The 24662-nt window shown below is 48.4% G+C and overlaps 2 protein-coding genes and 1 non-coding gene across 4 annotated transcripts; 2 read left to right on the top strand and 1 right to left on the bottom strand.

Annotated features, from left to right (window-relative positions):
• Window positions 1–201: 201 nt before the first annotated feature.
• Window positions 202–8478, bottom strand: AIRIM (AFG2 interacting ribosome maturation factor). Of its 2 annotated transcripts, none has more exons than XM_066269617.1 (5): window positions 8199–8478; window positions 7744–8024; window positions 5030–5209; window positions 2258–2380; window positions 202–2092 (listed from the first exon to the last, which is right to left on the bottom strand). In XM_066269617.1, exons 2-4 carry the CDS (start codon window positions 8016–8018, stop codon window positions 2278–2280), a joined length of 558 nt encoding a protein of 185 aa, XP_066125714.1. In that variant the 5' UTR covers window positions 8019–8024; window positions 8199–8478; the 3' UTR covers window positions 202–2092; window positions 2258–2277. The 2 variants fall into 2 exon arrangements, with proteins under 2 accessions (XP_066125714.1, XP_066125713.1); XM_066269616.1 differs by having other exon boundaries at window positions 2258–2376.
• LOC136332507 (U2 spliceosomal RNA) lies at window positions 6490–6673 on the top strand. Its single transcript, XR_010730756.1, has one exon. It is a non-coding gene; the product is annotated as a U2 spliceosomal RNA (small nuclear RNA).
• A 189-nt stretch (window positions 8479–8667) lies between the features above and the next one.
• Window positions 8668–23770, top strand: CDCA8 (cell division cycle associated 8). Its single transcript, XM_066265063.1, has 11 exons — window positions 8668–8805; window positions 8930–9042; window positions 9184–9312; window positions 12418–12458; window positions 13659–13731; window positions 16505–16581; window positions 18495–18559; window positions 19421–19516; window positions 20677–20803; window positions 21572–21658; window positions 22757–23770. Exons 2-11 carry the CDS (start codon window positions 8946–8948, stop codon window positions 22799–22801), a joined length of 837 nt encoding a protein of 278 aa, XP_066121160.1. The 5' UTR covers window positions 8668–8805; window positions 8930–8945; the 3' UTR covers window positions 22802–23770.
• The last annotated feature ends 892 nt before the right edge of the window (window positions 23771–24662 follow it).

The following is a 24662-nucleotide window of genomic DNA, read 5'->3' as shown; positions in this document are numbered from 1 at the left end:
TTATTGGGGCTGAGTGGGTGGGACGGGATTAGCTAATTGAAAAGCATCACAAGCAGGGGTGGGAGTAGAGGGAGGGTTGTTGATACCCAACAGATATTAAGACTTTGGAAACATGGTTAAGTAAATTATGGTATGCCCATACAACAGAAAACTGCAACTCATTTAGAAAAAAATGAAAGAAGCTCTTTTATTTGTATAACATCATGGTGAATATGCAAATACATATTTGCTTGTTATATTAGTTATCAATTGCTCTGGAACAAACTAGCCCAAAATTTACTGACTTCACATATTTATTATGTTTCCGTGGGTCAGGAATCCAGGCCCAGCGTAGCTGGCTGCCTTGGGCGTAGGTCCTCATGAGGCTGTCGTGGAGTTCGCCGGGACTGTGCTCTCACCTGAGGTCTCAACGGGGGCCAGAGGCTCTGCCTCCAAGCTCACTCAGGTGCTTGCTGGCAGGCGTCAGCCTCACAGGTGAGCTCCCCACAGGGCTGCCCCAGCATCGCAGTTGACTTTCCCCAGGGTGAGTGATCCAAGCCGGTGAGCGACAGCACCCCATGTGGGAGCGGCAGCCTTTTCAGAACCTAGTTCCAGAAGTGACATCCCACCACTTCTGCAGTGTTCCATTCCCTAGAAGCCAGTCTGTCGGTCCAGCCCACACTGAAGGGGAAGAGAGGTGCGCAGGGCGTGGGCTGGTGGGGACCGCTCTGGGCTATCTTACCGGCTGCCCGCCACTGCATGTAAATAGGTAAGAATAGTTTCGGAAGGATACATCAGAAACAGTTTACTGGAGTAACTGGGGGAGAACTTTTCAATGAATATGCTCTTATACCCTTTGAATTTTGTACAAAGCAACAAGCACAATGCCTGGCACACAGCAGACTTTGCTTAGACTGTCCCTGTGCACGAGATCCCTGCACGCCTCTCCTCGCCCGAGCCTCAGGCCTGAGATGTCACCACGAGCATTCTCACCAGCAGTTAGCAGGCACCTCTCTTCTCCCACAGAATTCTGCTTTGAGCTCAAGTACACACCTTTATTACTGCATTACAACTTAAATCTCTTCAACTCAGTCCGGTCCTTGGGTCAGCAGCATCAGCATTACCTGGAACTTCGTTAGAAATGCAGAACCTAGAACCCCACCCCAGAACTACAGATTCAGAATCTAAGTTTTAACAAGATGCCAGGGATTTACGTGCAGATTAAAGTGTGGGAAACCCTGGTTTACGTCTTTTCCTGGCTGCACTATAAACCCTTCTAGGGCTCTCTTTTATCTGTCCCTAGAACCCGTCATAGGACCTGATCACCTGACTTGCGGCTGCTGCTCTGCACCCAAGCGGCTACCCCCAGATGAGAGGAATGTGGCACGTCAGTTGCGCGCACTGGTCATAGACCCCTGTCATTTTAGGAATCCCACAACGCCCCCCCCCCCCTTCCTCTCAATAAGAGCAATGGGCGAACACCTTCAAAGCAAAGCATTCAAAATCATCCATGCTGCACCACCTCCCCCTGGTGGCAGGCTCTGGAAACTCAAATTGGCATGATAAGGAGCTATTGCGATTGGACAATAATTATTGTTTTCTATCAACATCATCTTTATTTCTTTAAATCATCAGTCACTTTCTTGTCCTCCAAGGAATCAGGTATTGACACAAATACACAAAACCAAGACTTGGTGTCAACCAGGCTCAGAGCTTTGAATGATGCCGAGGGCAGTGCCACTCTGTCCCGTCCTTTCCTCCCCACTTCTGTGGCTGCTGCTTCGGTCCCCGGTTCTTCCGCTTGCCTTTCCTGCTCTCTCTCTGCCGCCACCCACTGCCCTGAGCCTTTGGAAAGGGCGAGGGGTGGCTCACGTACCCTCAGCTGAGACCTGGCAGGGAGAAGCCCCAATGTCAGAAACATGAAGCACAATTCTCCCCAGAGCCAGTCCTTAGGGTCTAGACGACTTTTCGAGTATGTCCAGTTGCAATACTGACATTTCCTAAGAAACCCCAGAGTGCAGCCTCGTCGGTCTTCCACTGCGTCCCCTTGGTCTCCAGATACACGCACAGCTTCCTTACTCTTCCAGGAAGAAGGAAACATTCAACAGGATATCTGGAATAGGAAGAGAGAAACAGACAAATCAGCTCTCCAGAGACCACAAAACATCAGCATGACAAAAGACACAAGGGCACCAGAGCGCTTCTCCATGATGCCTCCGGAGACTGAGACAGAGAGAGAGGAGGAGAGGAAGACACAAAGGATAAGCAAAAATCGTACCTTGTACCAGGTCTTGGTGTTCACCGTCCGAAATTCGGTCCCAGGCCTGCGGCAAGGCTCGGATGTTTGCCAGATCTCCCCACTGGACTGAGGACAGGAGGTACTTTCTCTGCAGGTACCTTCCTGGAAGTTAAGGACTGCTCAAAAAGAAAGTGAAAATGAAGCACGTTGAAGCAAAAAACAAAAACAAAAACCCTGGAGAGAGCTATAGGAAACAAAAGCAAAAGTGCAGCTATCATGAAATTTCCCAAGTTGCAGGATTTGCCCATGCTAAATTTTTTTTTTTTTTGAGACAGACAGGAGACAAGTATCAACTTGTAGTTGCTTCACTTTAATTGTTCATTGACTGCTTTCTCTATGTGCCTTAACCAGAAGACTCCAGCCCAGCCAGCGACCCCTTGCACAAGACAGCAACCATGGGCTTCAAGCCAGTGACCAAGGAACCATTGCAATGATCCAATGCTCAAACCGGGGTCCCTGCGCTCAGGCCGAATGAGCCCGCACTCAAACTGGCGACCTTGAGGTTTCCAACCTGGGACGTCAGTGTCCCAGGTCGACTGCACCACCGCCAGCCAGGCGCCCATGCTACAGATCTTTACTGAGCGCCTCTTCACTCCCACGCTCTGTGCTACAGCGCCCGAGGAACAGGACGTTGTCCCTGCAATCTAGGGTCTCCCCATGGGGAGGAAAACCCAGAAACTGAAACGAAAGCATCTAAGTGACATACGAGATCAACTCAGTGGAAGCTCAGAGAATGAATCCATCTGGTTTAGAGGGCAGCAGGAGGGGTCCAGCTGGTGGGAAAAGCACAGGCAAAGGCACAGACGTGGGGAAGCCCGGACTGGACTGAGGGACAAGTGAGGCCTCTGGTTTGGCTGGCATGGCACAGAGTGCAGGGCAGGCGGAGAGGGGCTGGGAAGGCAGGCTGAGCCCGGACACACTGCCCTGCAGCCCAGCATGGGGACTCTGCACTCTGCCCACCTCCCAGCAGAAGCTCCCAAACACTGTTCCACAAGCAATAGGATCCGAACTCAACCTACTGAAGAAATAGGGAGTGAGGACACTCATTGGGGATGGCTCAAAGGGGAAGAAGCTAGAGACAGAGAAACCTGCCAAGAGGCTGCATGTAATTAAAAGCCCAAGTGAGAGGTAAGGAACTATGGAAGAGGCAGTGGGGATAGAGAAGAAAAATGTAAAAAACACATCAGGGAAATAGAATCAAAGGACTAGACAGGTGACCGTGTAAACATGCTCAGAATAGTACCTGGCACATCATAAATGCGCAGTAATGTTAGCTGCAGCTACAGCTCCTACTGCCCAGGCGGCTGCTGCTGCTGTTGCAGTTAAAAAAGAAAACAGGGAAGGGGGACGATACTGCTTAAGTCTCCATCTAGGGTTGATTCTGCAACTAAAGGAAACAGGAGATGAACGAGAGTGCTAAACAGAGGAGTTCAGTTCTAAATCTGAGTGCCGTTCTGTGAGCAATCCAGTTGGAGGCATCTGTGGGAAACTGAAAATCAGGGTGAGACATGGCGCTGGCCGGTTGGCTCAGCAGTAGAGGATTGGCCTGGCATGTGGATGTCCTGGGTTCGATACCCGGTGATGGCACACATGAGAAGCGACCATCTGCTTCTCCACCCATCCCGACCCCCTTTTCTCGCTCTCTAGCCAGTCGCTAGATGCAGGTATCAAACAAGAATTGAGAGAAAAAGGCCAGAACTCCAACTAAATGATCTTTCTGCTTCTACTGGTGCCCAACACCACACCCAGTATTTACTCAGAACAAAGCCAGAGTGAGTCTGTTAAAAACATAGGTTTTTTTTGTTTGTTGGTTTTTTTTGTTTTGTTTTTTTCTGAAGCTAGAAACGGGGAGAGACAGTCAGACAGACTCCCGCATGCGCCCGACCAGGATCCACCCGGCACGCCCACCAGGGGGCGATGCTCTGCCCCTCCGGGGTGTCGCTCTGACGCCTGGGGCAGAGGCCAAGGAGCCATCCCCAGCGCCCAGGCCATCTTTGCTCCAATGGAGCCTCGGCTGCGGGAGGGGAAGAGAGAGACAGAGAGGAAGGAGAGGGGGAGGGGTGGAGAAGCAGATGGGCGCTTCTCCTGTGTGCCCTGGCCGGGAATCGAACCCGGGACTTCTGCACACCAGGCTGACGCTCTACCACTGAGCCAACCGGCCAGGGCTTGTTTGTTTGTTTGAAAAACATAGGTTTGATTATGTTAAAACCTAATAGTTTTCCAACTCAGAGTAAAAGCCAAAATCCTTTCAAAGACCTCAAGGCCCTACAAGATCTAGCCCCACCTCTCTGGGTGCATCTCCCAGTAGGCTTCCCCTCTTCGCTCTGTTCTAGCCACAGTGGCCTTCTTTTTATTCCTTAAACGTACCAGGCAGCTCTCACCTCAGGCCTTTGCACTTGACGTCTTTTCTCAAACATCACTTTCTCAGTGAGGCCTGCCCTGCCCACTGCTTACAATCCCAACCCCACCCTCACCCCCGCTTTCTGTGCTTAGTTTTTCTCCACAGCACTCATCACCATCTGACAGCCTATACGTTTTCCTTTTTTACTGCCTATCTCCCAACAACTAGAACAATGCCCTGGCATGTGGTAGCTACTCAATAAATGAGTTGAGGAATAATTATAGGAAGAACCAAGTTCAGGAGCCATAAAGAACAGACCCGTACTATACAATTTTGTAATCCTGTGAAAACTGAAATGAAGACTTCCTGGAACAGCTCTGGGCACTATCTGAAACAGGTCCAAAGGATACGAACTTCGATAATGTCTCTCAATATCTTGCAACCATTCCAACATGTCGGCCACAGAGGGGCTCACAACCGAAGCCCGCAGGACAGCATCAATGCCGATCATGTCTGCATGCTGCTCATAGATCTGAAGTACTTGTTCCACGTGGCTGCTGACTGTGTCACGCACCTTAAGGAGGACAGCTCTAGGGGGAAAGGGTCTGAGATTAGGCATTTTCATGAGAAAGGCCTGAAGCAGGCTTCCTCACCGTGGCACTCGGACATTCTGGACCGGATGATTCTCTATGGTGCAAGGCTGCCCCGCACACTGGGATGTTTAGTACCATCCCTTGCTTATACCCATGAGATGACAGGACCAAACCACGTCCCTACTCTCTCCAAGTTATGACAAGAAATAATGTCTCCAGAATTTCCCAGTGTCCCACTGGAAAAAAACTGCCTCCGAAGGACATTCATTTGTCTAAACAGACTGATGACAGTGCCCTGGAGGTAGAGGGGCTCAAGAATTAAGAATTGACCTAAAGACAGAAAAGATGGTATAGAATTATGCACCTGAAACCTGTATAATTTTGTTAACCAGTCACCCCAATAAATTCAATTTAAAAAATAAATAAAAATAGGCCCTGGCCAGTTGGCTCAGTGGTAGAGTGTTGGCTGGGTGTGTGAAAGCCCCGGGTTCGATTCCTGGCCAGGGCACACAGGAGAGGTGCCCATCTGCTTCTCCACCCTTCCACTCTCCTTCCTCTCTGTCTCTCTCTGTTCCCCTCCCGCAGCCAAGGCTCCATGGGAGCAAAGCTGGTCCAGGTGTGAGGATAACTCCATGGCCTTCACCTCAGGTACTAGGATGCCTCTGGCTGCAACTAGAGAAACTCCCCAGATGGGCAGAGCATCCCCCCTGGTGGGCATGCCAGGTGGATCCCAGTCTGGCACATGCGGGAGTCTGTCTCTCTGCCTCTCCCCTTCTTACTCCAGAAAAATACCACAATAAATAAATAAACAAACAAACATAATAAAATAATGTATATAAAATGCTTAGAGACGGTCCCAGCTTATGGTACATACTGTGATTATTCCATTGGTGACTCCAAGGGGCCAAGCGACCAAGCAAAGGTTACAATTTCCCAAAGGGCAAGGCATTCCTTAGCTCAGAATTGTGGCTTTCAAAAATGTTTGACCATTACCCAAAAGTAGACTTCAGAAAAAACTAAGAATTATACCATTCCATACATAGGTGGGACATAAAAATGAGACTCAGAGACATGGACAAGAGTGTGGGGGTTAACGAGGGGGGGGAGGCAGAAAGAAAACCAGTTAGAAGGTGATGGAAGACAATTGGACTTTGGGTAATGGGAATGCAGCATAATTAAATGTCAAAATAACCTAGAGATACATATGTACCCTAATTTATCAATGTCACCCCATTAAAATTAATAATAAAAAAATTCTTTTAAGAAAAATAGACTTAATTGCTTCTCAGCCCTTTGGCTAAGATCAAGTATAGTATCTGGTCTTATCAGTGTAATATCTGATACGTCCTCTGAGGACAATACAGTAAGTGGATCTGGAGCAGAAAGATGGACTAGGAGTTTGCTCTGTCCACTCTGCGCATCAACCAGTATTGTAGTACTTCTAGAAATAGTGCATGGAAGAAAAAAAAAGTCTGAAAATAACAGCCCAATATCCACACACAAATATGTAACCAACTGAAATAAAAGTTTGTTATCTTAGAATGTACCATGATTTAACTATCTCTTCTGCTCAACTAAGGAACTAAATCTGGTTCATTTCTGTATTCCCAGCACCTTATGCCTGGCATCCCATTGGTGCTTAATAAATGCATTTTATTCGAGTGACTATTAAAGAAGGTCCCCATTTTTTACAGTTTCATATTAGTCTATGGCACATAGTCTATACACTAGAAGCTTCTTTTGTTCTGGTCATGTGCCCTGTCTTTTCTCTATCTTCATAATCTGTAACTCTGATATGGAGAGTCTAACATTAGGCATAATAAAGGCTGACAGATGTGCTACTCCTGGACACAGAGACACTGATGTTCAGCAAAACAAAGTGGTGGTTAAGAGCTCTGGCCTTGGTGTCACACACACTTGGGTTACAATCCCATCTTTACTATTTACTAGCTGTGAGACCACAAAGGCAATCTGCTTGAGCCTCAGTTTCCTCGCCTGCAAAATGGGACTGAGGTTAAAATCATAGAGGTGTTCAAAAAAGATTTTATGCAGTAATGTACGTAAAGCTTTTAGCTCTGACATCCAAGTTTACAGTATACAGCTGACCTTCAAACAACACGAGTTTTAACTGTGCAGATCCATTTATACCCAGATTTTGCATCATTCAAAGATTAACTATACAGTTGGGAATCCATGTGTGGGGAGAGCCAACTGTAGTTGTATGTAGATTTTCCATAGTGTCGAGGATCATCACTAACCCTCGGTGTTGTTCAAAGGTCAACTGTAGTTCCCCATTGCTTTTCACCAAAGTAAACTATAGAGGAGAGCTAAAAACACTCTCCACTGCTTTTACTTTCAAACTACTGCCACTGCCATACCTAACCTCTGACAAGGGAAATGCCATCACATGTTTTCCATTTGCCAGGCTCTCAAGTTAAGAGAAAAACACCTTCCTGACTGATCCTAGCTACTTATAGAACACCCAGTTTTTAAATCTTTCCATCAAGAAAGAATATCACGGAGCCTCTTACAGCCTCTCCCCTAGCTTGTCCAGGACAGTGTCACCAGCCTCCAGCTGCTTGCGCCTCAGCCGCTCCTTTAGATCTGGGAAGGCCCGAAGCGACGGCACATCCTCAAATCGCAGATTCTGCGCCGCCTGCAGCTGCTCCGCCAGGTTGCTGAGGGAGACCAGGAGGGGCTGGCAGTCCCTCAGAGTGCTCTGCCACAGGCCCTGCTGCTCCTCCACCACCGGGAAGCATTTCTTCAGGGCCTCCTGCACAGCAAGCAAAGGCCGGTCTTGAGTCATCTTCTGCTGAAGGGAGAAAAAAATATTTACAAAAATAAGTAAAACACAGCACTCGGGGAAGTACCCTGTTAAGGGTGGGAGTTATTTCCGTTCTCAGCTGAGTTTCAGCTAAAGCAGGATTTCCAGGTAGGGCTGTCTATCCCCTCCGTCTGGAGCTCCTGGCGGGAAGGGCTGCCTTACCTTTAGAGGAGCTCTCGGAAGGCGGGGCGCTAGTTTCTCACCTCGGGAAGGGTTTTCCGACTACCCCTAGGAGGAGGCTCTTCTGGGGCTAAGGCAGTCTCCTCCTGCAATCTGCAGATTCCCGGGGTGCAAGACCGGTCTCCTCTGCGCTGGCCTGTGCTTCCGGAGCCAGAATTTTGTCTCCCTTCCTGCAGACTGCCAGCCGCTTCCCTTCAACCAGCAGGAAAACTGAAAGCGTAACACCATCCAACTTTGAGAACGCACTAGAGTCGCCAGCCTGCGCCCGCAATTCCTCTGAGCATGCCCCGTACGCAGTTAAGTCGCAAAATCATGCGGTAGACCGCAATGCTTTCTGGGTACTGTAGTCTTACGTGTGAGCGGGAGGCCTGACGTGAAAGCTTTAATGTGATTGGATACCGTGGACCCTCCTCCTAAAACGGCGACTTCTTATTGGTCAGCCTGTGGCAGTTTGAATTTCGTGATGGCGGTCGCACGTCCTGTTAGACTCTGAGCCGCTCCTTCTCAGTTTGATCGACGAGGTTTTCCTCCCTTGTTTTGGGACCTGCTGGTACATTCCTTGTGACTTCTTTACCTCCAGGTGCAGACGGTAAGTCTCCCTCCACGAACCCCTCGGGACACCCGTTCGCTCTCTCCCACCCCTTCGCGGCCCCTACCTTCCCTCCCCCATCTCCGCCTCTCACCCTTTGTGGTTCGGTACCCCCTCCACGCAGCCTCCACCGAAGCGCCATGGCTCCGGCTAGGAAGGGCAGCAGTCGGGTGAACAAGACCAACTCGTTACGGAGCCGGAAGCTCGCCTCCTTTCTTAAGGACTTCGACCGGGAAGGTAAGGGGCCCAGCCCGCGTCCTCGGGCTAGCGAGGCACTCGCGGGTTGCTGGCGGAGTGGGCTGCGGGCGGCACGGATTCCAGGCTGCATTCACCCACGGGGCGGGTGACCCGGCTTCTGTCGACTTTGCCTTACCGCAGTGCAAATCCGATCCAAGCAAATGCAGTCAGACAGGCTGAACCTCCTCAAGGAGATGGATAACTTATACAACATCGAGATCCTGCGGCTGCCCAGGGCGCTGCGCGAGATGAACTGGCTGGACTACTTCGGTGAGCTTCGCCCTGGATGGAGCCCGCGGTGGTTCCCGTGGCCACCTTCCCCTGGGTCAGGTCTCCCCTGAGCACTGAGGGAGATAGCAGACTTAGTGCTCCCCCCGCCACTCCCTGTCTCACTCCCCTGCTTTTTATTATTTTTTAATCTCCTTAGCACGTACCGTCATCTACCCCTGCGGGAAGTCAGATGTGTTCTCTAAAAGACCAGATAGTAAATATCTTAGACTTTCTGGACCAGAGGGTTATCTATCCATTTACTCAACCTCTGCGGTTCTAGTTTCAAAACAGCTTTAATAAATGGGCATGGCTTGTATCCCAATAAAATTTATGGACATGCTGAAATAGGAGTGGCACATAAAATTCATGTATCAGGAAGTCACATATATTATATATTTATATTATAAAACCACTTAAAAATGAGTGAGTGAATAACATGGTTTGCTACCAGAGCTCAGTTGAAAGGATAGGATGTTTTCTGCAGCTTGTGGGAATTGCCAGTTTAAAATGGTCAAATAAAATTGTGAAGTGTAAGAACCCAAGAGTTTTCCTGGCCAGAATAAAGAAATCTCAGGCTGTACCCCACCCCCTTGTTAAATGTCCAAGGATGTATAAGAGGCTGTCCTCTCTGCTGGGTTACCTTTACTTTAAATTTTTTTTTATTATTAATTACCCAGTATATGGCCTCCTCCTGAGATAGAAACGCATGCTTTCCTCAAATTGTAGGTATTTAACGATCCTTTGACTTGCCCTTTTGTTTATTAAGCTATTGGCACATTTCTGTAAATATTCATTGAGCATTTATCAGTCTCAATGCTAGGTGCATTGGGGAATAAAACAGACATTGCTCCTACTCAGGAATTTACAAGTTAGTTGAGAAGGTTCCTTTTAAAAATTCACATATGATTATATAAAGTTATGAGATAGAATAGCATAGTGGTCAGTAAGCACGTTTATATAGTGCTTCCTGTGCCAGACACAGGAATAAAGTGTCTTACATATATAGTAAGTCTTTACTCGGTGTCCTTGATAGGTTCTTGTAAACTGAGACTTTAAGTGAAATGACATAACAAAACCAATTTTATCATGGGCTAATTGTTATAAACGAGAGTCAAGTCCTATAGCATATTTATTTTTGGTCACAAAACCCACCAAATTTCTAAGTAAAGACCCAAAACACTTCTAATATGTAACATTGAAATAAGTGAGCTATACATACATTTAAGAAAGTACATAAAGCCCTGGCCGGTTGGCTCAGCGGTAGAGCGTCGGCCTAGCGTGCGGAGGACCCGGGTTCGATTCCCGGCCAGGGCACACAGGAGAAGCGCCCATTTGCTTCTCCACCCCTCCGCCGCGCTTTCCTCTCTGTCTCTCTCTTCCCCTCCCGCAGCCAAGGCTCCATTGGAGCAAAGATGGCCCGGGCGCTGGGGATGGCTCTGTGGCCTCTGCCTCAGGCGCTAGAGTGGCTCTGGTCGCAACATGGCGACGCCCAGGCGCTAGAGTGGCTCTGGTCGCAACATAGCGATGCCCAGGATGGGCAGAGCATCGCCCCCTGATGGGCAGAGCGTTGCCCCTGGTGGGCGTGCCGGGTGGATCCCGGTCGGGCACATGCGGGAGTCTGTCTGACTATCTCTCCCTGTTTCCAGCTTCAGAAAAAAAAAAGAAAGTACATAAAGAAGAGAATTATTATATTTTCCAACCCTTTCATGCCAGTTTAGGGTCACAAGTGACTAGAGCCTTTTCTGGCACAAGGACCAACCCTGGACAGGACAACCTTTCATCTATAGCACACTCACTCAGACTTGGACAATCAGACACATCGGTTCACCTCATGTGCATGCCTTTGGGTCGTAGGGGGAAACCAGAGCATCTGGAGACATGAAGAGAATGTGCAGATTTCACACAAACTGGCCCCAGCCAGGAAACAGTGTTTTGGTTTTTTTTTGTCATCAACGTTATAATGAAAGAATGTTGAATGGAACTCCGTTATTCTAGGATTTGCTATATTAACTAATCTTATCCTCATAACAATCCCTATTTTATAGATTGACAAGATTAAGACAGAGAGATTGGCTACTTTGCTCAAGATCTCACGAGCTGGTTAGTGGCAGCTTTCTGGTTCCAAAGCCAGAGTTCTTAACTGCTGTACAGGATGCTATGAGAGTTTCTAGCAGGAATACCTAACCTAACTTTTTTTTTTTTTTTTTTTTTGTATTTTTCTGAAGCTAGAAACGGGGAGAGACAGTCAGACAGACTCCCGCATGCGCCCAACCGGGATCCACCCGGCACGCCCACCAGGGGGCGATGCTCTGCCCCTCCGGGGTGTCGCTCTGTTGCGACCAGAGCCACTCTAGCGCCTGGGGCAGAGGCCAAGGAGCCATCCCTAGTGCCCGGGCATCTTTGCTCCAATGGAGCCTCGGCTGCGGGAGGGGAAGAGAGAGACAGAGAGGAAGGAGAGGGGGAGGGGTGGAGAAGCAGACGGGCGCCTCTCCTGTGCACCCTGGCCAGGAATCAAACCCAGGACTTCTGCACGCTAGGCCGACGCTCTAACACTGAGCCAACTGGCCAGGGCCCCTAACCTAACTTTTTATTCTACCTCTAACCTTGCACAGACCTCTTCATTCAACACACACTTACTACATACCTACAATATATATTGCCAGAAATTACAGATATTATCTCTGTCCTCAAGGAATTCAGTTCAAGATGGAGTGGACACTTAAACTGCTTTGAATAGTTGTGGAGTAGGTGAGGGTGAAGAACTAACTCAGCACTTTGCAGCAGTCTGCTATAACAGACAACCAGAGTTTGGGGTTTGAGCTGAATTTCAAAGGATGAATTAGAAATTTGTTGGATGCAGAGGAAATAATGAATGCCAGAGCACTGAGTCATGAAGGACAGTGGCACATTTGGGAAATCACAGGGGGGTTTAGTGTGGTAGAACATAGACTATCACGAGGGGCTGAGCCAGCCTCGGAGAAAGGTTAGATTATGACGTTCTTTGAATGTTGGACTAAGGGTGTAATGTCCAGTTTTAGAAAGGGTGATGGGAAGATGATTTATCCTGAAAATCTGATAGTCACTGGACAAATGTTCTTTTTAAAGCCCTAGGAGGAAACAAGCAGGCCCTGGAAGAGGCAGCAACGGTAAGTGATTTGTCCCATTTCAGAACTGTTGGTTAGGTTTGTTTTTTTTAATTGGGTCTGTTCACAAAATCTAACCAGTGGGTCCTTACTATAGAGGAGGTTCCATAGGGGACATGATCCATTTGTATCAACTGAAAAATCAGTTGTTAAATGCTGAGTATGTGCAGCACAACTAGTTTCAAGCCTGAAGAAGAGAGGCAGTTCTGTCTTGGCAGGTTCTTTGCAGCCCTTGCCCTGACATCTGCAGGGAAAACAGAAATCCTCCAAGTTCCTTTAAGCCCCTAGGTCACTACATAGGTGACGAAGATACTCGCTTCGGTGTGCCGTATTGTAGAAGCTGTGCTCTTACTTGGGACCCTCAGGATTCCCGATCTCTCTCACCTCCTTCCTCCCAGTATCAGTACCAGTAAGATGGAGGGCAAAAAAAGAAAATAGTAAAACAAAGAGTTAAATATAGAATACTATCCGATACAGTAGCCACCAGCCAACGGTAGCTATTAAAATTTTAAAAAGTCAGTTCCTTAGACACACTAGCCACATTTCAAATGTTTAGTAGACACATGTGACTCTGAGATCATACGTGAACAATGTGTGCGTGCTCATCCATTTGTGTATCTTTCTGGGGAGAAAGTTTAACGTAGCCTTCATCAGACTCACAAAGTGAACCCAAAGTCCACATTCTTGTCTGAGTTGATCAGGATCATTTGGAATCTCAGAGTTGAAGTGACCTGACTACAAAGGGCACACAGGAGCACTGAAGAGTGGCTCTCCACCAGCCTCAGATGGTAAAGTACTCAGGAGCCAGTTCAGTCAGGAGAAAATTACAGTTTGGGGTGAATAAAATCAAGAATTAGTAAAACATTCTTGGTCCGTGCTTTCTCTTTCTTTGTGATATGTCATCCCCCATCCACACCCAGATCTAATGTTTCAAAAGATTTACCTTGAGATGAATTATACTCATTAGCTAATGCATCAGCCTCTTTAGAATTACAGATCAGAGCTTCTCTAACCTAATAGGAGAGATCCAGTGTCACCAAGTCAAAAGAATTCTATCCTTCTGGGTTTATAGGAGTTTATTATAATTAACACAATCTCTTGTATTTATGAAATATGTTTTAAAAAGTAATTGTTTTCATCTTAAAATATTGTTCCTCATATTTGATGGAATATACCTGTGGTGTTTTTGGCTGTTTGTCACAGGCTGACCTGGATATCACAGAAATAAATAAGTTGACAGCAGAAGCTATTCAGACACCCCTGAAATCTGCCAGAAGTGAGTACTTTTCAAAATCCCTTGTAGAACTGAGAGAGCTGAGGCCCAGGGTGGTTTGGCTCGCTGTTTAGGGAGGCCTCTGTAATGGAGCCTCTTCCCTCTAATGCCTGGTCCTCGGTCTTGTAAACTGAAAAGTTTGATTTTGGGCACAGCATTCAGTTAATGGTATGCAAGACCAATACTAACCAAACTCTCCAGGCCAATATGTGAGCAAAAGAGAAAGGGTGGGAAAAGGTGTACAGGAAACCAAACACACCTGGTGCTTCCCCTGAGCTGGAGGGGTTAGCAAGATTGACGGGTGTTACAAGACGTGGCCATACCAGCTGCAACTCTCCCGGTCAGCAGGGCTGAGAGAGCTGTATGTGAAAGGACCGACTCTCTCAGCGTGCTAATCCATGGTACTTGATTCAGTGATCCATCTGTGTAAACGTCTCACATACACGCCCCTCACTGAGGACCACCGTCTTTCAGGGAGGTTTTGGGGAAGCCGGGTTGTAATTAGTGAGCATGGATGGAATCAGGCCAGGACAAGCTCTATTATGGACTTGATGTCGCTGACATTAAGCTTTGGCAACTCAGTGCACCCAACCCTTGTGAGGCTGTCCTGACCATGGATTTCTGAGCTGTCCACATGGGCACTTTCTCGCCTGGGCAGGGCCAGAAACACTGTCTAGTTCTTCATTCCAACTTGGTGTCCGTCAGAATTGCCTTATAGTGTGAAGAAATCATGATGAGATTTTCCTTTTCCAAATGTCATATGCCAGTTCTGCCTCCCAGAGGTTATATTGTATTTGGACTTGGGTGTTCCTAGAGATTGTCAGCCACATATTTACAGCCTGTTAGGTCACTTTGCGTTATTCCTACATTTAGGTAATAGCATTTTCTCTTCTGAGTCCCACCAATTTTGCTTAGTTGGGGTGTCTTCTGATTTCACCCCTGGGAACCAGGGTCAGCGAACAATAAATATGGTTTTCTTTTGACCACTGCTTTTGACTACATAGTAAGTTATACATTTTAAATAAATGTATACATACTTTTTTTTAATGTAAAAGAGCTTAAAAGTCATTTAGTCTGATCTCCCTCTTCCCCTATGTTTAAGTGCAGAATTTTCTCTATGGAATCCCTAGCTGCGGCCTGTATATATTTAACAGTTAGACATTTTCTGAGTTTTTCTGTGATATCTACATAAGTAATATTATAATAAATAATAATGCTTATAATGTGTCAGTACTGTCCAGGGGCTTTACATTCACTCATTCCACAAATTCTTAAACATTTATAGGGACACTTCAAGGGCTTGGGATAGAGGAATAAAATATCAAAGATGCTGTTCTTACAGAGCACACATTCCAGGTCTCATAATATCCCTATACAATGACTACTCCTTTTTATAGAGGAGGAAACTGAGGCACCACCATGAAGCCATGTGACCTAGTTAGTGGTAGAGCCAGGCCTCAAGCTCGCGTCCGTTCAGCTCCACAGTCTATGCTCCTAATAAGAATGCTGGGCTGACCATACAGGGTATCATATGGGGTTTCTTCCCCAACCCATTTATCTAAACCCTCTTTTTTTTTTTTGCATTTTTGCATTTTACAGAAGTGAGAAGCAGGGAGGCAGACAGACAGGCTCCCGCTTGCGGCAGACCGGGATCCACCCGGCATGCCCACCAGGGGGTGATGCTCGGCTCCTCTGGTGCGTTGCTCCATTGCAATAGGAGCCATTCTAGTGCCTGAGGCAGAGGCCACAGAGCCATCCTCAGCGCCCGGGCCAACTTTGCTCCAATGGAGCCTTGGCTGTGGGAGGGGAAGAGAGAGATAGAGAGGAAGGAGACGGGGGAGGGTGGAGAAGCAGATGAGTGCTTCTCTGTGCCCTGGCTGAGAATCAAACCTGGGACTTCCACATGCCAGGCCAATGCTCTACCGCTGAGCCAACTGGCACCGGCCAGGATCTAAACCCTATTTTTATTTTTTTAATTAATTTATTTATTCATTCCATTTATTTATTTCAGGGAGAGGGATAGATAGGGACAGACAGACAGGAACAGAGAGATGAGAAGCATCAATCATCAGTTTTTTGTTGCGACACCTTAGTTATTCATTGGTTGATTTCTCATATGTGCCTTGACCGGGCCTTCAGCAGACCAAGTAACCCCTCGTTTAAGCTGGCGACCTCGGGGTCTCGAACCTGGGTCCTCCGCATCCCAGCCCGATGCTCTATCCACTGTGCCACTGCCTGGTCAGGCCTAAACCCTATTTTTTGTTTGTTTGTTTGCATTTTTCTGAAGCTGGAAATGGGGAGGCAGTCAGACTCCCGCATGCGCCCGACCGGGATCCACCCAGCATGCCCACCAGGGGCCGATGCCCTGCCCCTCTGGGGCATCGCTCTGTTGCATCCAGAGCCATTCTAGCGCCTGAGGCAGAGGCTACAGAGCCATCCTCAGCACCCGGGGCCATCTTTGCTCCAGTGGAGCCTCTGCTGCAGGAGGGGAAGAGAGAGACAGAGAGGAAGGAGGAGGGGGGTGGAGAAGCAGATGGTCCCTTCTCCTGTGTGCCCTGGCCGGGAATTGAACCTGGGACTCCTGCACGCCAGGCCGACGCTCTACCACTGAGCCAACCGGCCAGGGCTAAACCCTCTTTTTTAAGGTCATCTTTATATTGAGTCTGTTTCTCCATTACAGTCTGAAATTGCATAAATTGTCTCTTCTGTAAGAAATGTGAGTTCATGAAAGCTTGTTCTCATGAGAAATATCACTTTGTTAAACTGTTTCTTATAGCACGAAAGGTAATACAAGTGGATGAAATGATAGCAGAAGAAGAAGAAAATAAAAATAAAAAACATCAAACTGCCAAAGTAAGTAGGTGCTCAGATTCAGGGCTGTGGGCTGAGAGACGGGGAGATAGATACAAAGGTGCTTAAAATACAGTGTTGCTCTCCCTGAGTTCACAGTTTAGTGGAGAAGATCCCACTTACATGGCCGATAACCAAAGTGATCCTAGGAGTAGGTACAAAGTGCATCGACATCAGAGAGGAAGCTATTAAGTCTTACCTACTCCCTTAGGACACAGCCAGGCCGTTAAGGTGAGTGAGATTTCATTAGCTGGAAAAGAAAGGGAAGGGAACTCCTGGAGGATTTATGCAAGTTTCATTTAACGGACAGGAAGCAGTTTGAAATAGCTGGGATGTAAGCGGTGAGGGTACTGTGGGTAGTGTAGGGGCCGGATAGCGAATGGCCTGTGCGTTCAGTTTCATCGGGTAGCTAATGGTAGGTAGTGTAACCAGATGGGAATTTATTTCAGAGGGGTATTCAGGATCCATGGGAGAGGGGAGAAACTGGAGAGAAGGTAACCGGTAGGGAGGCTGTTGTAACTCTTGGACTGAGGCTCTGACCCTATAAGAGGAGAAAGTAATGAGATAAGATTTGAAAGGGAGAATGAAAGGGAGTGGGGGAGTGCGTGGGGGGTGGGGAAATGGGGAGGGAAAGAGATGCTACTCGGAGCGATGGTGCACGGTATAGTGTGCAGATGATGGTTTGTTGAGATGTACACTTGAAACCTGTACGGTTCTGCGGATTATTGTCACCCCAATACATTCAGTTTAAAAAAAAAGAAAGATTTTAAAGGGGCGGGAATTGGGTAAGATTGGTAGAGGGAAGGAAGGAAAGGAACTAGAGATGACTAAATGGTTTCCAGCTTAGGCAGCTGCCAGCCAGGGGCATGTGGGACACAGGAGGAAGAGGGTACTGAGTTCAGGTGAAGGGGAGCAGTTCAGGAGTCGTTTGACTTTGCTGAGTGTTTAATACTTTTCCGAGACAGGTGGCCTACACAGAAATTTCAGCCTGGAGCTCAGGGAGGGGAGGGACGGGGAGTCACACTGACTCCCAGCTCATTAGGTGGCTGTCCCACTGTGGGGTTGCAGGGCAGGGAGAACGTGGAGGGGGTGAGGGAAGAGGACGGGAGCTCAGGAGGCAGACCGCAGGGGGACAGCACAGAAGCAGAAGGGTGGGCCGGTCTTGGCAGGTGAGGGAGGACAGGATCACCAGTAGATAAAGAGTGGTTCTTGTCAGGTGTCTCTGAGGACTTGGGGTGGGTGAGGACTGCTGAGGGTTCCTGGTATTGGGCACCTGGGGTGCCCGTGGTGCCCTTTGCAGTGGTACTTTATGTAAAAGTGGGGGCGGGGGCTGGCCATTCAGGCTACAATCAATTCAAAAAACATGTACCCTTGATCTTGACCAAAATCCTCTATTTTGGAGACCAAGCCAGGTATAAGGCCTTAGTTGGTCAATTATATATGTTCTTAGTTATTTAACTCTGCAAGATAGACTTTTTTTTCTTTTACAGAGACAGAGAGAGGGATAGATGGGAACAGACAGACAGGAACGGAGAGAGATGAGAAGCATCAATCATCAGTTTTTCGTTGTGACACTTTAGTTGTTCATTGATTGCTTTCTCATATGTGCCTTGACCGTGGGCCTTCAGCAGACCGAGTAACCCTTTGCTCTTGCCAGTGACCTTGGGTTCAAGCTGGTGAGCTTTGCTCAAACCAGATGAGCCCGCGCTCAAGCTAGCGACCTCAGGGTCTCGAACCTGGGTCCTCCACATCCCAGTTCAATGCTCTATCCACTATGCCACCGCCTGGTCATGCAAGATAGACCTTCTTATGTTTAATATTAGTTTTCTTTTCCAGAGTTGGTTCCCCTCTGCCTTACCTTTCCCCTTTGCAGGAAAGCTTTTTGTAACCTCAGTTTCATTTGCTTGTGACTTCAGGGCAAAAGGTGTCCTCCATCCAGGAAGAGAACCCAGTCCATACAAGGAAAAGGCAGAAGAAAAAGGTAACGGGTTATCCAGATTCAGCTATATGTTGGTTCTACTGGACAGCCACATTCATTGTGGCAGGGCTCGGGGCTGAAGGCTTCTGTGGCTCGTGTTCTAGTAGATCCTAAAGTCATCAAACCCTTGAGTATCTGAACTGAGGGGCCTCTAGCAATGTCTGACCCAACACCTGCTCCAGTTCTTCTGCCCACCTTCTTTATCCTCCCCCACTCTTTCCAATGCAGACAGGGAGAATGAGGCCCAGAAACATATGGTAAGCCCTGCGTATTATTTAGTTCAGTTACCTGGCAGTCCATGTACAGAACTGCCCATGGTCAATCACAAAGTCGCTGTCCTGGTACAGTGTTCCTCCTGGTCCTGCTAAATAAAGAATCACCATGGGCTTAACCTGATCCTGCTGGGCCCTGCTGAGCCCTTTGGGGACGGGGGGCTGCCCTCAGACGAGCTTAGGGAAGTAGTAAAGGGGTGGTGCTGAGGAGCGGAGTGCTCCGTTCTCCCTGAGCAGTGGGCACTGCCCAGCACAGGAGGGGCCCACAGCTGTTGAGAGGCTGTCTCCTTCCCCTCTCATCACTTGATTGAGAAGTTGGATTCTGGAGGTTGACTGCTGGGCCCAAAGTTCTGGCCTTGCCCTAATTGGCTGTGTGATTTTGGGCAAGTTATTTAAAGTCAATAAATTTCTGTATCTGTAAATGAGGATAATAACGGTGCTTCTCATAGGGTTGTTGGGAGAGTTACATGAGTTTATGTAGGCGCTCAGGACAGTATCTGACAAGGTCAGTGCTCTCCAGGTGTTACCTGCCCCTGCTGCTGCTGCCCTTGGACCTGAGTTGGCACCCCTAATGGCCATTTCTTACCTGCAGGTCAAGCAATTGTAACACCATTACCCCGGCTATGAGCCGAAGGGAGTTGTCTCTGGTGAAACCAACTCCAGGCCTGACACCTAGATTTGACTCAAGGTAAGTATTTAGAGTGGGGCTTGGATTTGGGTGGGAGCCCAACATCTAACATCAGAAAAGAAAAGTGTTTAAGAAAATAACTCCTGACTCCTTGGCCTGGGACACCCTCTCAGAGGAGGGTGATTGCCGGGGCTTCCTGGTGGTGTTGGCCTCTCTCTTGAGTGCAGGTTCACCTGTTTTCAGCAACAAAATGATTCTATCTCTGATGAGAGGACATTGTCCTTGCTGACCAGGAGGCCTCTGCTGACTTTTGGTCTATTCTGATTCTGATCAAAAGAGTTTTGTTTGTTTGTTTGTTTTTTGTTGTTGCTTTACAATGGGTAGGCATTCTCTGGTACCCATGAGGAAACCTGATATCCTCTTTTGGAAGACCAGTATAAACAAGGATGTTCTTGCAGCATGCGTTTATCCCTTCTCTAGGGCTGGTCAACTAAACAGGAAATGCTATCTAGACATTTTAAAAGATCTGTAGCTGATGTGGGGGCAGCTTCAGGATTACAAGCATCTCCATGCAGTTGCAACATAGTGTGTCCTAAACGGTCCCACTTGCTCTTATACATGTAAAGTCTGTGGAAGGCTGCCGTAAGGGATTGAGAGTGGTCATCTCGGGTGGGGGCAATGAGGAAGATGTACCTTCTGCTGTACCCATTTTTTTACATGAGCATATAGCAGAGGACATTTGGGGGAAAATAGGTAGCAGCATTTTAACTATCTTGAGAAAGTTAGTGTGGGAATTCATACAATGATGTCACTCCGAACCCTCCTCCTTTGACCCTGGAAAATTCCTCTTGAGAGAAGCACTTAGCTCCTCTTGGAAATACATTAACCATAGTTTATTTCTGGCTGCCTGTCTGGCTGGCTGGCTGGATAGATAGATGGATGGATGACTGGCATTCATATGAAGCTTTGGACTGAAAATTTACAAGGATAAGAATTGATGTTGTTAGATGTATGTTTGATAATTACAGTCTCCCTTCTCCAGCTGTGTTTAGTCATTACTGCTTAAAAAGATTTTTTCCCCTAAATTTAGAACTCGCCTTCTTAGAAATGTGTGATTTGAAAACTGCAGCTTGAGGCCAGATGGGGTTTGGAAGGGCTCGTCGCGCCTGGTGTCATACAATCTGCCAAGCCATCTTTACAGAGATCTTCCCACTTTACAGGGTCTTCAAGACCCCAGGCCTGCGCACTCCAGCAGCCAGAGAGCGGATTTACAACATCTCTGTGAACGGCAGCCCTCTTGCTGACAGCAAAGAGATTTTCCTCACAGTGCCAGTGGGAGGTGGAGAGGTAAGTGTTTCAGAGAGAGGCAGGCCAGCACACCTCGTAGTCAGCATTTCCCTCCTGGTCTGTTGCTCACTTCTCTCCCCGATGGTCTTTTTGGTTGCATGGATCCTGGTCTCCACCCTTGTGCACTCAGAACACAGTTTGCTCTCCCAGGTTAGAGGCCCAGACTGGGAAGGTCCTTGCCCAGCTCCAGGTTCCATTTGTTCATGAGCTAACATTGTGCACCTGTCTTGTAGCAGCCCCAAGCATGGAACACATTCCTGTCCTTGAGAAGCAGTTCAGTAGTCAAGATAGGTTCCAAGTTAACTATAAGATCGCCGTGCGATGCCTGCAGTAATGGAGCTGCAGTGCACGGGGCGCGCTGTCGGTGGTGTCACCTAGCAAGGGGAGCGCGAGCTGCCTCTTCCACTTTGACTTCAAGGGGTTGTGAAGCAGGCCGAACCCAGTTTCTCTGGCTGTGTAGAGCAAGTTGCAGACCTCACTTTGTGGGAGGGAAGGGTAGTTGCTCCCAGATGTGGTCTGCGGGGCATTTCTAAGCTGATGGGCATGCCCTGGTACCTGGGTGATCCAGCCACTGGCCCAGTGATAAGCACTGATGTCACTGCACTATATCCTTAAGGGACACAGTGACAGCTTGTGTCCTGCTGTGCCTCGCCTCATCCCCCCACCTAGTCCAGGACATGAAGGGGACTCCCTGGGGCACACTGGGCTGCTAGTGGAGGTTACTACCCTGGGGAATATGCAATTTAACCAACTCTCCCCTCCACGCAGAGCATGCGATTATTGGCCAGTGACCTGAAGAGGGTCGATATCGCACAACTGGATCCAGAGGCCTTGGGAAACATCAAACAGCTGTCCGTGAGTCCCACTCCCCCCACCTGGGCTGCCCCAGTAGCCTGGGTTAGCTTCATGTCTGATGTCTTTCAAGACTGGGCTAGTGCTTTGTACTGAGAATCGTGTTGCTTTCTTTCCCCCAAGGGAATCTGACCATTATCCTGCTTACCTGGTGGCAGTTCTGTCCCTAAATTGATGCAGAGTTTCGGTCCATCCCAGAGTGCCTGTCACAGGAGTTCCACAACAGAATCAAAATTCAGGCAGCTGGTCCCTATGTTAGGGCGCAGTTGACCTGGAACTGCAGCTTCCTCAAAGCATTTCAGGAACTGAGGGTGGGGGAGGCTTGTGACAAGGAATCCACAGAATCACAGAAAGCGCTGGGCAGCCCGGCCTCGCCGCAGTGGAACCACTGGCAGCAGGGGTGTATGGGCTCCACTCCGGGGCCCCAGTCCCCTGGCGCCTGTGGGGCCGCTGCCCGTCATTCCTCCCCTGAACAGGTGGCCTGCGCTGCAGGGCTCTTGGTTCTCTTCTCCCTGTACGCTGCTGATAGGTGGCTTTGGGCAGCCACCTTCCAACTTTGACTGATTGCTGCATTTCCCAACACTCACTGTCCAGTTTCTTGTCTTCGTTTAAATTCTTAAGAGAAATAATTTTAATTCTCAGGCTCAGCTTTGATCAGACGGGCCCTGGTCCAGTCAGCATGCTCTAGGCTGGTGGGTGGAGCGCTTAGTGCAAACAAGGCTGCCACAGGCCCGCCCTCATGGGTGTCTGAGGGTGCATCCAAGGAAGGGGACAGGGCCGCTGCTTTTCCAAACATGTCCCACTGAATGTAGGCCCAGCGCTGAGATCACACACAACCAGCCACCTAAATCTGGTGACATTCATCATCTAGCTAGACCTACAGCGCTACTCTTCCCAGATTATACCTTCCCTGTCTCATTTGAGATGTTATTTTTCGCCTTGGTTCAGATGAGAAGCAGAGATTCAGAAAGTGAACTAGGTTGTGATACAAATAGAGAATGGAGGGCTGAGAGCCCTCAGTGCCCCGAGTGACTGCGAGGCTGCCTGGACAGGCATGCCCAGTGCTGTCTTCTCTGAATGACCTAGGCCTTTTCCTTCCAGAGCCGTCTTGCCCAAATCTGCAGCAGCATACAGACTCACAAATGAGGCTGCTGTTCCAAGAAGCCGAACTTGACAGGATGATCTTCAGTGTGCACTTCTGGGACCTCCTTCCCTTCAAGCTTATTGTTTATTTGTGTGTGAAGTTCAGAGCAGGGAGTGGTGTTCCTCTTGGAGAATTCAGGAAGTGAGAAGACACTGTTCCCCCAGCAGTTAAGACAGTTTTTCTGTTCACACCTCCCTACCCACCTGCTGCTGAGTCCACGCAATCAAAACTTCCTGTCCTCCCAGCTGAATTCTTCCTGCTCTCGGAGCTGAGCTGCTGCGTTCTGCCTCCTGTGACCCGGTGTCCTCTTTGCCCTGCCCTGACTCCGGGGAGGTGGTGCGGAAGAACCTTACGTCTCGGAGAGACTGCCTGCACCCTCATCAGAGAACCCTCTGCGTCTGGTGTTTCCGCTCTGTGATGCTTGAGGCTGGGGTGTTCAGGCTCAGAGCGAGAGCTCTGGGACATGGGAGGGCAGACACAGAAAGCTGGGAGGAACCGTACCGATGGGGCCAGGACAGTGGGTCAGGACCTGTCACAGCAGTGACCACAGAGCACAAACCTCGCCTCCCATGCCCATCCGGTCCTCCTGTGGAATCCCCCACCTGCCGTGCCTGTAGTTTCTTTCAGGCTGACTTAGGAACAATGTATTTATCTCTGCTTATTGAAGACCAAAAATGGGTTTGGAGGTTGTTTCTTGCTCCTCCACCTCTGCAGTTAGTGGGAATTTAGATAAGGGAGTTTTAGATTAGATCAGTCTGGGGTTTTTATGTGGCTGGCACAGAGGAACTCTCAAAGCTCTGTGATCTGGTGGTCCCTGCAAGGTCTTACTGGCTTCATTAAGGGAGCAGATATAACTAGTCTGGTGGCCTTGTTCTGCATGTTTGGCCTGTGCCAGGATGTGAGGGCCCCGGGCGGGGACTAGTTCCTCAGAGTCAGCACTGAAGTCCCTGTGCACCAGCTGGTGCCTCTACCCCAAAGAAGCACGGGATGCGGTCCCAGAATGTGGGAGCTAAGAGTTCCCACCCCAGGCTGAGGGCCCAGAGTTTTCCCATGTGTGACTCTTTCCTATGCTTTGTATATATTATTTTACTACATGACTCTTCTAGTAATCCAGACCTGTTTAAGTTGTGTTCTTTCCAAGTTGTTTTATTCTCCTTTTCCTAAGACTTTTTGTATATATTGTTTTCCTGAGCATTGGTATCTTTAATCTGATTTCTTCTCATCAGAGCTACTGAAAACTCCTGTTTTTAATAAATTGTGAGTTTGTATTTAATCATTATTCCACCTACTGTCATTTCCAAGCTGTGCTACCTGGACTGGAGGCAGTTTTAGAGCTGAAGCTGTTGGAGTTGGAGGGTCTTTGAACAGCTACCTGAAAGACGAGAAAACCTTAACTTCTGGCAGAATCTCTTAATACCTGAAAGAGGGGGCCCTCACACCAAGATCCAAGACATAGGCAACCTATGCCAAGAAGTCGTCCCCCCCAATGTCTTGGTTCCATCAGCTGGAGATTTACGTCTGGGAGGACAAAATCGAGGCTGTCTGTAGTTTACCTGTATAGTCTAGCCTCCTTGGCCAGGACAAAGCAGAGGCACAGGTGATTCAGTGATCATGCTTCTCGCTTCCCAGAGTTCCAGGGCTCTGGCAGACCTGCCTTCCTGGAATTCTTTCTACATTGAAAATGATCAGCATGGAACTAAACAGTCTGGGGTCATTACTTAGCTCGGTCATCTGATATGGTCAGTTTATGGAGAGGGACCCTTTGATCAGTGACAGCATTTGAAATAAAGGGTTCTCATTTCAAGTCATTAAGTGCCCAAACCTGAGGTTTCTACCTTTTCCATCATCATCTGGTACAGTGTT

Source organism: Saccopteryx bilineata, chromosome 3, assembly GCF_036850765.1.
Source record: "Saccopteryx bilineata isolate mSacBil1 chromosome 3, mSacBil1_pri_phased_curated, whole genome shotgun sequence".
NCBI classification, from domain to species: Eukaryota; Metazoa; Chordata; class Mammalia; order Chiroptera; family Emballonuridae; genus Saccopteryx; species Saccopteryx bilineata.
Note: the sequence above shows the minus strand (reverse complement) of the source record. Positions and strands in the feature narration are given on the sequence as shown.

Coding starts and splice junctions, on each gene's coding strand:
- AIRIM (XM_066269616.1), bottom strand. CDS start 8,018: ATGACTCAAGACCGGCCTTTGCTTGCTGTGCAGGAGGCCCTGAAGAAA. Junction 2,377..5,029: donor GAGAGACATTATCGAAGTTC/GTATCCTTTGGA, acceptor ACTTCCAGGAAG/GTACCTGCAGAGAAAGTACC. Junction 2,093..2,257: donor ACACCAAGACCTGGTACAAG/GTACGATTTTTG, acceptor TTCCTATTCCAG/ATATCCTGTTGAATGTTTCC.
- CDCA8 (XM_066265063.1), top strand. CDS start 8,946: ATGGCTCCGGCTAGGAAGGGCAGCAGTCGGGTGAACAAGACCAACTCG. Junction 13,732..16,504: donor ACCCCTGAAATCTGCCAGAA/GTGAGTACTTTT, acceptor TGTTTCTTATAG/CACGAAAGGTAATACAAGTG. Junction 18,560..19,420: donor GGAAAAGGCAGAAGAAAAAG/GTAACGGGTTAT, acceptor TCTTACCTGCAG/GTCAAGCAATTGTAACACCA.